A 13,270-nucleotide genomic window follows, 5' to 3' on the forward strand; every position below is an offset into this window, starting at 1 on the left:
AGAGAGGCATTCGGGGCTGCCCGGGCTTCTGCCGTGGGGAGCCGGTGGTTTAATTCGCGTTTGGGCAGATAACCCCTGAGGGCGCACCCGTGCCCCATCGCTGCCTCTGGATGCGCGTGCACCCCGTGGGGACGCTGCGCAGCGGTGGTCCTGGGGCCGTGCCATCGGTCGGGCGTGCAGGGGGACGTGGACGTGACGGGCATCGCAGCGATGCTCACGGGTTCGTTCACCTTTCAGCTCAGACCAGTGCCTGGCTGCAACCGCATCCGTCCTCCTTGTTCCACCTCTTCTGCGTCTCCATCTTTTGCAGGCAGATCGGCGCAGCACGGGGTCCCCCTAGTGAAACGCTCCCTGCTCCAGCCCAGGCTGCACCCGCTCCCCAAAAACACCCAGGACTGAGCCCTTATCTTGGCCGCCTCCATCCATCGGCCAAACCTCTCTCCTCTCCGCTGCCCTTCCCCAGCCGATTCCGGCTGTAACCCTGTGACGCAGGCAGAGTCCTGGCAGCCCGAAACGCCGTTTCTGATCCTCCCCTCTCCTTGCAGGCGTGAAGCGGACCAACTCCTTGCAAGCCCCACGGCCGCCCCCGCCAGCTGCTGCCGGCCCCGCTCCTGGTCCTGGTCCAGCAGCACCCCCAGGTAGGATGCGATGGGGATGCAGCCAGGGTGCTGGGTGCCCGGCGGGGACACCCTGATGCCCTGCCATGGGCACAGACCCCCCCATTTGGGGCAGTGCCGGTGCTGGGGTGGGAGAGGGGTGAAGGGCATCGCCCAGGTGAACACCCCAGTAATGCTGCATCTGTCCCCAGCGCCGCTGGCAGCGGGAAGACCAGGTCCTGGGGTGGCTGGACGGTTCCCAGAGAGACAAGGTAAAATTCATCCCCCTGCGAGGGGCTGGGGGGCAGAGTGCACCAGGGGCTAACGGGGTCCCTCCTGCAGCGAGCCCTCCGCTGGGACCCCCGGAGCCAGCCCGCGCCGCTGCCAGGGAGGAGCGAGGAGGGGGCTACGCTGTGCCCCCCACCAGAGAGGAGAGGCCAGCCCGGCAGCCCCCCGCCTTCCCGCAGCCCCCCGCTATCCCACCGGCGCCCGTTGCCCCACTGCGGCAGCCACCGCAGGAGGAGGAGGAGGAGGACGCCAACAGCTACGACTCTGATGAAGGCAGTACGTATCCGGGGCACCTGGCCAGAGGAGAAGGAGCAGTTTCTTTGGAAAACCCGGGATTTTGAGGAGGTGATAGCTGCAGGACTATGACTCGTGCCGTGAGGTCGTGGGTCTCTGGCAGGGAGGGTCTTTGGGGGATGCTGCTTCCCCCAGGGCTCAGAGCCACGGCAGGGTCTCGTAGGCTGTCCCTGCTCAGTCATTTCAGCACAGCTTGTGGGATCTTCATTCTGTTTTGCACCAAATTACTGAGCTCAGACGCGTGATGGTTTAGGCTCTGCTCACACAACCTTCCCGCTTCCACGTTCGAGTCCTGGAGGCGGCTGCCCATTTCCATCGGAGCATCCTTCGCTGTGAGAAGCACCTGGACCTGTCTGTAGGAAAGGCTTGGTGGTTTCAGTACCTTTATGCTGTGAAATCTCAGTGTTCAGTCACTTACTCCCCCAAAAGGGAATTTTGCTGTGTGAGGACGAGTGTCCATGGCAGGGCAGTGCTGTGTTTCACCTGTCCAGCCTGTTCCCACCCAGGATGGGAAGAGCTGCTCCGGGCCAGGAGCGGGTGCAGAAATCATGCTTGTGCAGGGGCAGATGGACCTGGCTGAGGTTCTCTGCTAACTCTTCATCCCTGTGATCTTTTCCTGGTGAGCATGTGAAGACAAGCACGAGCTGGTTTCCAAACAGGTCAAACTGGGGGCCAACTGCTCAGCCCCAAGCCTTGGGAGGAGATGGTGGCCACCTGAGCTGAAGCACCTTCTCGGAGTGGTCTTGGGGTGGCATTGCCTCCCTGAGCTGTGCCCGCAGAAGGGTTTGTAGCGTTACATCCTCCCTTGCCTGGCGAATATTAAAGTCAGCTCAAAAGCCCCAAGCTGCCCTCCCTGGTTCAACCTTTGTAAAGCTTTGACCAGAGCTCATGGATCTGGCTGGATTTGAGCGTGGCAGTTTGGCCGGTGCCAGCGCAGTCTCGCGTTCATTAAATGGCTTTTACGTTTGAACCGCAGATCTTTCTAATTAGCGATAATCAGGGCTGATTAAACATAGTTATTGGCTGGGGTTTTAACGAGGTCCTATTTCCGTCTCCTCCTCCATCAGCTACGCTGGGAGCGCTGGAGTTCAGCTTGCTCTACGACCAGGAGAACAGCTCCCTGCACTGCACCCTCATCAAGGCCAAAGTAAGCGGTCCTCTCTTCTCCTCCTTTCACCGCTTTCAGTCTGCCCGGCTCCCAGCTGCCCTGGTATGATGGGATGGAAGCAGCGTGGCCACTTGCTGCTCCCTGGGGAGACCCAGCCCAGCCCTGCTGATGCTCCTGGCTGGGGAGGAGAGGTCTGTGGGGCTTTTCCTCGAGTGGGTCTGATTTTTCAGCACATCGTGGTACCCACGCCTGCTTGGGCAGAGAACGAGACTCTCAGCTTGCTGAACACGTTTTCTCTTTATTGAGTTCTTCATGGGTAGCTTTTTCTCTTCCCTGGTTCTGCTTAAGGAGGATTCGTGCACCACGTTTTCTTTATTGTCTTTTAGGGCTTAAAACCAATGGACTCAAACGGCTTGGCGGATCCCTACGTAAAACTGCACCTCTTGCCTGGAGCCAGCAAGGTGAGGCTTTGCCTGGTTTGGGTGTGTTTTGGGCTGGGGACGGAGCAGAGGTTTCTCAAAGCCCCCTGAGGTCCCTCCCTACCTTGCGCCAGACTTTCTCCCCTTGATTTCTCCGTGCAGTCGCTCACTGCTGCTGTTTTACCCGGGAGGTATCTCTGAAAAGTGATGATGCTTGCAGATGCTCTCCCACACCCAAGGAACAGCTCATCCTGCAGACAGGGATCTGCTTAGGGATGGAGGGGAGCTCCGGAGGAGGTGACGCTGTTAATGCATCGCAAAACATCTGACACAAAATCTAATTGTTACCAGAGTTTGAACGATCCATTTGCTTTGTAGCTACAGCATGTTCTCATTAAATCTGTGAAGAGTAAACTCTGACCTCTCTCCATCAAAAAAATCCCTGGAAATCTCACTCCCAGCCAAGCTGATCTCGGTGGAGAAACCTTTGGGGAAGGGGATTTCTATTGCTCTCTTGTTTGCGGATCTATCTTTTAATTTTTTTATTTTGCACGTGTGTGTGTGTGTGTGAAAGACACGTGAACAAGCGACAGAGCTCCTCGTTTCCCAAGCTGTCATCTCCTTTAGCCCACGACGGCCGTTACCCAAGCCCCACACAGCAGTTGCCCCCTGGGCAACCTTTTCTTCTACAAGTGTCCTTGACCCAGTAGACCCCAGACAGTGAAAAAAGCCGGGGGGAGAAGGCTGCCCTGGCCGGCAACAGAGTCCCCGGTGCGTGCATGAAGGTCCATCTTGTCGGATTGGTGATGGCCACCTGGAGTTGATGGCTCGCTGGCGCAACAGCCTCAGCAGGCAGCAATGCTGTCCTGCAGAGTCCTCCATACCCCAGTCAAACTGGTGATGGAGCGTCTAATTTACACTGCTCTGCCAGGAGCCTAAATTTAGGTGGGGAGGAGTTCAGGAGTGTAACGATGCCGTGTTTCGGTTTGATGCCGTAGTCAAATAAGCTGAGGACGAAGACGCTGCGCAACACCCGTAACCCCGTGTGGAATGAGACCCTGGTGTACCACGGCATCACAGATGAGGACATGCAGAGGAAAACCCTCAGGCAAGCAGAGCACCTGCGGTATCCCGGGGTGGGGTGGGGACCATGGGTCTCCTCGCACGCGGTGTCGCAAGCCAGCCTTCCTCAGGAGGGGGCACCAGCAGCAAAGGGCAGGTGTTGATGCAGCACCTTGAAATGCAGAGGTTTTGGTCAAAATCAACATCCTTCACGTGAACGTGCTGATTTTGATGGTGCTTTTAAAAAGAGAAAGAAAGGCATTTTGACCCTGTCATTTAATACTAAATTACTGGCATCGCTGCTATTCTTATCAGCACAGAGACTCATATGTTGCACATCTGTGCATGATTTGACAGTGTCCCAGCAAAACATTTAGATGTCTCTAAAAAATTTTTGGCGTTTCCTTCCTACGGGAAATTTTCACCTTTCGATTTCTTGCCCCATCACAGAGCGTATATTAAAAATGTTGATTTTTTCCGGCAAAACTCAAGTTTGGTTTTCTGACTGCTTTTGGTCAGAGGAGAGCCAGACGGATGGAGGCTTTGGTGGTGCTTTGCTTTGTCCACCTCCTGAGCATTGCCCCTGCAAAAGTGGTTTTGTGCTCTGGAGTCGGGAACTGCTCCAGCCTGGTTGATATTCACCTTTCCCATTCCTTTCAGGATCTCAGTGTGTGATGAAGACAAATTTGGCCACAATGAGTTTATTGGAGAAACTAGAGTTTCCTTGAAAAAACTCAAAGCCAATCAGAAAAAGAACTTCAACATCTGCTTGGAGAGAGTAATACCAGTGAGTTTCTGTGAAATTTCGTTCTGCTACCATTAATGTTGAGGTTGCTAACAAATGGCATGTGAGGGAGTTAGTGGTGAGCTTGGAGCTGGAACCAGCTGAGAGCTGTAGGTGCCTGACTTCATTGGCATCTTTAGGAGTTGGATTCCCACCCATGTCTGGGCTGACGTGACACGTCAAGGCTGGGAGATAAGAGTGTGATGGGAATCCAGGGGAAGTTAGTCGAGGAACCTCCACGGTGGCTGCAGATCTGCTGGTGGTGCCAGCCTATGCTGATGTGTCCCGCTGTGGAGGAGAGGACAGGTGGTTCCGTCCCTGAGCTCTGCTCCCCGGTGCTACAGACGAGGTGTTGAGGCTGCTGAGGTGGAGGCTGATGGAGCAGATGAATGCACCTAACCCCCCCTTTCCACTCCCGAGTCCAGCAGAAGAGCTGGGCTGGGCTCCTGGGGGTGTTTGTGCCATAGGACAATGCCTCTCCCAGCTGCGGTCACTCATGGCAGTCTTTCTTTTTCCCTTCCTTATCCAAGATGAAGCGTGCTGGAACGACCGGCTCATCCCGTGGCATGGCACTGTACGAAGAGGAGGTAAGAGTCCTTGGAGGATGATGTGCTCCATGCACGTTTCACCCATCATCTCTCATGTACAAGCCTCTTTTTCCCCCCCTCAAGGGAACCTTGTATCCATCTTGTCTCATCTGCTCTGCAGTTGACAGTCGTCTTCAACTTAGTCCCCGTGTCCCCATCTCTGGTCGCTTCTTCTTGCAGGTAGATCGTGGTGGGGATGTGGAAGAGCGTGGGAAGATCCTCGTGTCCCTCATGTACAGCACCCAGCAGGGCGGCTTGATTGTCGGCATCGTACGCTGCGTGCATTTAGCAGCTATGGATGCCAACGGATACTCAGACCCTTTTGTTAAACTGTAAGTGAGAGCTGGGGCTGGCGTAGTGCGGTCAAGCGTGGTCATGGAGCCACCCGCTGTCCTTGGGCAGGAGCTGGTGGGCTGAGAGCTCCTTCCAAAACCACCGGAGAGAGGAGAGCGTTTCCCAAGCACCTTGAGACCTCATGCAGCACTGAGCTGCTCACCGGCAATGCCTGTGCAAGGTGGTAACGTCCCGTGGCTGAAGCTGGGTGACACTGACCCAGACCATAGGTCCATCTGCTCCCCGTAGGTTCCCAACTGCACAGACCCAACAGCCACCTCATAGCTGCAGAGCTGGAGGACAAGACTTCTTTCTCCCGGGCTCTGACCCACCACGGCTGCAGGGCAGGGATGTCCTGATGTCCCTCCGTGCACGACGAGGAGCATTGCCCCACTTGCTGTCCCATAAGCCCACGTGCTGGTTGTATCTGGGAGCCCAGGGATCACCCTGCCATGCGTGTCCCTGTCCCGTGCCACATCTGCTGCAAACAAATCGGCTTAATTAACCCAGACAGCGGCGTTTGCTGTGGTTCGTGCTGGCAACGGGTCTCCTCGAGCAGCAGCGCACCCGTCGGTGCTCTCAGCTGTGGAGGCAGGTGATGGGGGAGCAGCGCTTGTCGAGTGGCTCCTGCGAGCATGGGGGAATAAGATAATTTTAACTCGAACCTCATAAACTGCAACATGGAGAGGACCCTGCAGTCATTCCTGGTTGCGTTTTTTTTGTCACTGTTTTCTCTTTGCCTTCAGGAAAAAACCTCTGTTCTGCCTAAAACTCATTCAATAACTCTCGTGTTGAACATTTTGCACATCTTTTTGTAGCTGCGTGGAACTGAGTAGTTTTCCTTCTCAGCCTCTCTTATTTTTTTATATTTTCCATTCCCACACGCAGAAGATGGTGGCTCTCCATTTTTAAATCAAGTTCCAACAGAGATCTAATTAATACCAACTCTACAATTTAGTTCTGGGTCCACAGCCAAGCTGCAAAGCCTGAGCCCCTAATTTTTCCCACCTTCTCTAGATGAACCCACTTTGGCTGAGTATACTAGTCTGTGTGGTATTAAACACTAATGGGCTACTTTTATCTTTTTTTCTTCATATTTCTCCCCATCTCTGTATGCGTTTGCGCGTTCTTGGCTGGGTTTTCCAGCGGCCAGGCTCGTTGACCGGCCATGCAATTGCCCTCATCTACTGGCAACCAGCACGGCTGCTCGTTTCCCAAATTCCCTGACCATTTCAGCGGCTCCTCGCTGTCGGCCTCAGCAGGTTCCTCCCCAACGAAACGCAGAGTTCACCCGCTTTTGCTCCATAAAACACCTACAACTGTTTCTTTTAGCGTGGCTTGGGGTAAAAAGCCTTGGACCAACGTATGGTTTGGAAGAACATCAAGAGTGCGCGTGCAGGCTCGCTGCTTTCTGGGGTCTGAACGTTACCTGGCTGCTCTGAGCAAGAGATGCTCCCCCAGAACGGCTTCTGCCGAGCTCTGCACAGAGCAGGTCTTTATGGTTTCCTGTGTCTCGTCTGGTAATCCAGGGGAATTAAAAAAAAAAAAAAAAAGAGTATTCAGGATTTAACTCACTTTATAGTTATTTTAGATAATTTTAGAAGGTGAGAAGGGAGACAGGCTAATCCATTTCTTTGCCTTAAATATCTTCAATTGCTTTTTTCTAGCCCAAAAACTCACTTTTTTTTTTTTTTAGCTTAAACTCACACTGTTCTTGCACTTGAGTGTTGAGCTGTTTTCTATCCCCCCCTCTCCCTGCAGCTGGCTGAAACCCGACATGGGAAAAAAGGCCAAGCACAAGACACAGATTAAGAAGAAAACGTTGAATCCTGAGTTTAACGAGGTAAGGACGGATGTAATTTTTATATTATTAAATCAACTTAGCCAATTACTGTTGTGTGGAGGAGGAGGAAGACAAACTCCCTGAGGTTCGGTTCCTTGCTCAGATTCCTTGTTCCCCCCTTCTGCACCCAGGAATATTTTAGGAAAGACTTTGCCATGGGAGATCTCACCAGGTCAGTGCCGGGCAGCGCTGACTGCACCCTGAAGCCTCCGTGCTGCCGACTCTGTGTCACCCCGGCCAGGGGTGCGGGTGGGACGAGCATCCCCGGGGGGTCCCACGGCCGGTGCAGCCTTGGTGGGACGCCCGCAAAGTGCTCGTTTAGATACAAGGGGTGATCCCGGCTTACGGGTTTGTGCAGCGTGCTGTGACCCTGGGAGGAGAGGTGCCGCAGGGAAGGGACATTTGCTCTTCGTTGGTGTATTTTAAATATCCTCTCGCTGGATTTTGAATTCGGGCTGTACAGAGAGATCATTTGCAATTCCTTAACCACAGTTTTCTGGGTGTATTTTCCTGGGGTGCTTGGGGTGATGTGGGTGTTCTTCTTCTGCAGGAGTTCTTCTATGATATAAAACACAGCGATCTGGCTAAGAAGTCGCTGGACATTTCTGTCTGGGATTACGACATTGGAAAATCGAATGATTACATTGGTGAGATGCAAGTCTCTGTGCTCTGGGGTGCAGCTTTGACGCCCGATACCGTGCTCGCTGTACGGGAGGGATGCGTAGGTCCCCTGCCCTGTGAGGAACCCCAGGCTGAGTTTTGAGGTGGGACTGTGCAGGTTGGTTGGGCACTTCTATCAGGGCATCAAATACAGTACACTGACTTTACTGCCCCGTCTCCAGCGTCCCATGGGGGCTTCTGTGTGGGCAGAGCAGCTCTGGTTGTTTCCACTACATTTTAAATCCAGGAGGTGGAGGGAAATGTCCCAAACGTGGGGTCTGTCCCCATGGGAATGGTTTACTGGAACATCAGCATCGTATCTGAGCGTGATGTCTCCTCTTCTCCCTTCCTTCCAGGCGGCTGTCAGCTCGGCATTACGGCTAAGGGGGAGCGCTTGAAACACTGGTATGAATGCTTGAAGAACAAGGACAAGAAGATTGAACGCTGGCACACCCTCCAAAATGAAAACCACGTTGCCAGTGATTAAAGGGAGCTGCTGCCCGAACCTCCCCAAATTGGCCCATCCTCTGCCCAGCCCCTTTAGATCTCTGATGTCCGTCTTCCAGCACAGTCATGCCGTGCTACACGCCTCTGGTCCCAGGGCAGCAACGCTCTTCTGCCTCCTCCAAGCATCCTCTGTGCCCTGTCCTCACCTCCTCCTGAAAACTAACCCAGATCTTTTGTATTCAATTCCTTTTGGGTTTGTTGGTTTTTTTTTTTGGGGGGGGGGGAGTGTGTCATTGAATTATTCTGGTGTCCAATTTTGTCAAGCAATAGTTACCCTCTGACTGTTCCTCTTTCTCACTAGTCTCACGCACGCCGTGATAGCATTCCTGGTGTGTGTGTGTGTGTGTGTGATGCTCTGTGTTCCTCCAGCCTCCGCTCGTGTGGCTCGTCCCATCACCGCGGGCTCGTGGCTCCTCCGTCTCCCAGCGGGATGCGCGGCCACCGGCCTGGCCGTGCTCTCATCCGGCGTAGGGGATGTTGAGCACCGGTGTCGGAGCATCGGCCTGTTCCGCTTGTGTGATATCGATACCTCAGTTGCAATAATGAAAAAGCTGTTTGGCTTTGGTGTGGGTCATAACCGTAGCCTGGTATCTGTGTTGTCGTGATTAGGCTAAAGCCTGTGTCACCGATGTAATCCTGCGAGTCCTGCTTGAGCTTTAGTTCTGATTTGGTACACTTGAGCAATATCGTGGTACATCCTTTTGCTGACAAAATCCACCAATAATACAATAACAATCATGAGAAACAGGGAGGAGGCACTCTGTGCTCGCGGGGACACAGAGGTTTGGGTTGGTTCGTGCTCGTTCCCAGCCACCACGTGTGGTTCCTTTCACCCGAGGAACTCGCACGCTCCGTTGCTGTAGGAGCCCACCCGTGTTCCAAGCTTGTGACTACCTCCTCTTCCCGTCCCAGCTGCGTAGTAGTGAGTAGCCGAACCCCGAGGGCAGTCCCTGGGCCCCCCCCCCCCCGCAGACCATCCCTGCTGCTGCCAACCGTTCGCTGTACCACGTGCAGAAGGGAAGCCGAGGGAGAAGATACTTCCCACCAACTAGCTGATGTGTGCAAGGGTTATTGCTTTAAAATACCACAAATACTGAAATTACCTGGAACAGTTAGAGGTCTTCCAAACTTTGGGGTTTGGTTTTGGTTTTTTTTTTGGTTGGGTTGTTGGGTTTTTTGGTTGTGTGTTTGGTTTTGGGGTTTTTTTTTTTCTTCCAAATCTGTGTGAGAACCATCGTCTTCAACCTGCGCTTTAATGATTGTCTGGAGGCGTTTGATTTGTTCTGGATAGCAGGAGAGTCAAGATGCTCTCAGACTGATTCTGGTCGGGTTTGGTACCACTCGCTGTCTCTGGACAGCCTCAAGCAATGCCGACAGCAGCACAAGCAGCGCTGCTGGGATATGTTGTCGGTCAGCGATGCACGGTGCATGTTGTACGAAACCGGACCCCCAGCCCCTTCGGTTCACGCTGTCGTCCCATGACTTCCCTTGCAACCTGCTGCTGTAGTCTGTGGTGTGTTCTCAACTCAGCTGTACCGCAGAGCTGTGTTATGGTTTGTTTTTTTAATCGGATGACTTATTTTCCTAGTCTCGATTTTTTTTTTTTTTTTTTTAAATTTTTTCCCCCCACCCTTCCCCCAGCAGAATTAGCTCTGAGTGCTGACTGGCACCCAGATCTCTGCAGGGCTGTGATTTCCGCAGCTGGCGGGGGCTGTGTCTCTGTGTGATGCTAACCTCTCTGCCCGCCTAGCGATGCTGCTGCTGCAGAGCAGCCCTTCCCCAGCCCAGCTCCAGGCTCCCACGCCCACGGAGGTTTTGCTTCCCCCCCCCCCAGCCCCGGGTGGGTGCTGCCTGCCCGTGGTAGCCAGCTCTCCACCAGGAGCCACCCTTGGACCACGGATGGGGAACACAAACCTTAAACCAGCACCTGCATCCTCTGCTCCATTCGGGCTGAGCTGGGGCAGCTCACCCATCACCCCAGAGTCTGTCCTGTGGCATGGCCACCGCGATGGGAGCTGCTCGGGGCGCGATGCACAGAAGAGTGTAAGTGGGAGAGGACGCTTTGAAAGTTTTCCCCATCCTTTTGTGCAGTTCTCAACTCTGTGCCAGTAAATGCAACGTCCCAGAGAGCCTGAGCTGCGCTGCCCTCGGCATGGGCTGTGCGGAGGATGAAATTACTGTGGTTCTTTTTTTTTTTTTCCTTTTTTCTTTAAAGAATTGCTCAGATACCTTTAATTTATCCCAACCTGCAGCAGCCTGGCCTCCTCTGTGCGTGCAAAACGATTAAATTAAAGGTTGCCTTTACCCATGTCCTGTATTGACATTCTCTGCCCAGCCTGCTTTCCCTTCAGTCAAATGATACTCAAATCGTCTCTTTGCACCCATAAAAATGAAGTGCAACTTGCCAATCCCCCTCTCGGTATTGTGCAAATCACAGTCCTTGTCTCTGCCGCCCTCTTCTCAGTTTTTCTGATAGTAATTTCTGCCCTGAATGATTTCTTTTTGTTGTAAATAAAGCATGCACATATGGATTGGGAATGGTGCAAAAAAAAAAAAAAAGAAAAAAAAAAGAAAAAAGCCTCTTCTGTTTGCATTCAAACTTGCATGCAGTGATTTTACAGCAAAATATCAGTTTACAACTGTTAAGAGAAAAAGAAAATGTTACACAGGAACTAGAAACACTTCAGTCTTCCGCTGCATGCAGCACAACATCCTCTCTTGATGTGGTATCTAATAAAGTGAGACTATTGGAAAAGGAAAAAAAAAAAATCTTGTGGGTTTTTTTTGGCTTCTTTCATTCTCTGTGGCGATACAAACCCTGGGATGGGCTGGTAGGGGTGGGCAGATGTCCTGTTTGTGGGAATTCATGGGAACGCTGGAAAGTTACGTTGGGTGCAAGGCGTTGGGAATGGTGGGGTGCAGCCCCTTCTCTGTGGGGAGAGGTTCCCAGCTCTGCAGAGCTCAGCTTGGCTGTCCTGCACCCCTGGGGGGTAACGGGGATGACGTGAGTGTTGGGGAACAGTCTGGGTTAAAATCCTTCATGCTCAGACAAGACATCTGTGGGTTCCCGCTTGCTTCGTGCCTCGTCGAGCGCAAACGTGATGGGCACGTGCTACTGGGGAAGACCACGGCGCGTCCAGAGGTGGTGGTTGCTTTGCTCTGGCGTTTCTATGTGTCCACTTGAAAAGCAAACCCACCCCATGAGAAATGAATCTCCTGGTGGCCCTCTTCAGGCCCCAGCCCTTCTCCCCAAGTTGGGGGAGAAGGAACCCGTCCCCCGTGTAGATGCAGCTCCTGTTGCACCGCTGCAGGAAAACACACCTCCCTGTCTACTGCACCACCCAAGTAAAATCTTTATTTTGGCTTTCTTAGGCTCAATCTCCAGCAGATCCTGAGGTGCTGGCCGCGGGGAAGGGCACGCTGAGATGACAGGACCTCCTGGGAAAGTGGTTCCACCAGGGCCATGCCCCAGCCCTGGGTAGGGGGATGTGAGCGGTGGCCTCACCTCTCCGGGGACACCCACACCCTCTGTGTACCCAGAGAGGGCCCGTGGGGATGGATCCGAGCTGTGCAGGGTGGCTGCGTGGTGAGTTCGGTGCCGATGCTCAGACGCAGCAGCAGATGTCAGTGATGCTCCAGGTATGGCACGGGAAGGACAGGCAGGAGGTGCTGGAAGGATGCCCACGACCAGGGTTGGTGTCCCCTCAGCACCCTCCATCCTGGTAGTGGGACCCCCTCAGTATCACCCGTCTTGGTGGTGGAAGCCCCCACACCTTCACTAGCACCCATTATGGTGGTGGTCCCCTGCAAATGAAGTCTCCATGCAACCTTTCTGAGTCTTGATGGATGACAGCCTTGGGGGCTGGTGGAGCTGCCCCATCCCCATGGCTGCTCCCACACACTGCAGGTTTAACCCATGGTTTCACAGAATCACAGGATGGTCAGGGTTGGAAGGGCCCTCTGGACATCATCTACTCCAAACCCCCTGCTAAAGCAGGACCACCTCGATCAGGTTGCACAGGATCGTGTCCAGGCAGGTTTTGAATCTCTCCAGAGAAGGAGACTCCACAACCTCTCTGGGCAGCCTGTCCCAGTGCTCGGTTACCCTCAGAGTGAAGAAGTTTTTCCTCATATTGAGATGGAACTTCCTGTGTTCCAGTTTGTGCCCTTGTCCTGTCACTGAGCCAGATTCTTCTTCCTAACTCTGGAAGAGTTTCCCCAAGGCCAGGCCAGTGGTGGTTCTTCAAGGGAGGTCTGTGGGCAGTTAAAGCTTCCTGAGCCGTCTATGCTGATGAGGTGCCACCACAGCACATTGCAGTTGGCTTGGAAATAATTGCCAGGGAGAGCCCTGCAGGCCAGGGTCCACCTTCTTCCCCTGAGCCACTGCTGGTCAGCTGGACTCATCTTGGAGGAAAAAAGGTCAAACCAGCAAGTTGGATACCATTTTGTGGTAATTAGGTCATGCGTATAAGAGCAGTAGCAACGACTGGTATGGAAAATCACTGAGATGATAGATACTTAAACTTGTCGTATGGTGCTAACTGCATGTACTGCTCTTAATGAAGACCTTGAACCCTCCCACCGGTTAGGAGAAGGCTTCATTTTCTCACACGTGCTGGCAGGAAAATAACCAGAGGTTTAACATGCAGTGACTGAACTGTCTGAGGTGATTGCCTCTTTGGGGCAAACTCCAAGGAAAAGGGGGAAAATGACGCTAGCTCCCAGTGAGCTGCAGGATGCGTTGTCTTGTCGTCGGAGGACAATGGAGAGGGGTGGTTTGTGAGGACAA

At 53.4% G+C, this 13,270-nt stretch overlaps 1 protein-coding gene across 4 annotated transcripts in view; it reads left to right on the forward strand.

Moving 5' to 3' along the window:
* The window catches only part of RPH3A (rabphilin 3A), a 35,434-nt gene extending 24,184 nt beyond the window's left edge, over positions 1-11,250 (forward strand). For all 4 annotated transcript variants that reach the window (XM_054844918.1, XM_054844921.1, XM_054844920.1 and 1 more), the window contains 12 exons: positions 546-638; positions 809-868; positions 939-1,160; positions 2,246-2,325; positions 2,673-2,747; positions 3,704-3,813; positions 4,428-4,554; positions 5,082-5,138; positions 5,319-5,470; positions 7,233-7,314; positions 7,865-7,961; positions 8,331-11,250. In XM_054844918.1, the coding sequence (XP_054700893.1) occupies positions 546-638; positions 809-868; positions 939-1,160; positions 2,246-2,325; positions 2,673-2,747; positions 3,704-3,813; positions 4,428-4,554; positions 5,082-5,138; positions 5,319-5,470; positions 7,233-7,314; positions 7,865-7,961; positions 8,331-8,461 (1,286 nt within the window). In that variant the 3' untranslated portion in view covers positions 8,462-11,250. The remainder of the gene's footprint in view (positions 1-545; positions 639-808; positions 869-938; positions 1,161-2,245; positions 2,326-2,672; positions 2,748-3,703; positions 3,814-4,427; positions 4,555-5,081; positions 5,139-5,318; positions 5,471-7,232; positions 7,315-7,864; positions 7,962-8,330) is intronic.
* The last annotated feature ends 2,020 nt before the right edge of the window (positions 11,251-13,270 follow it).

Source organism: Grus americana, chromosome 16 (genome assembly GCF_028858705.1).
Source record: "Grus americana isolate bGruAme1 chromosome 16, bGruAme1.mat, whole genome shotgun sequence".
In the NCBI taxonomy this organism is placed as follows: domain Eukaryota; kingdom Metazoa; phylum Chordata; class Aves; order Gruiformes; family Gruidae; genus Grus; species Grus americana.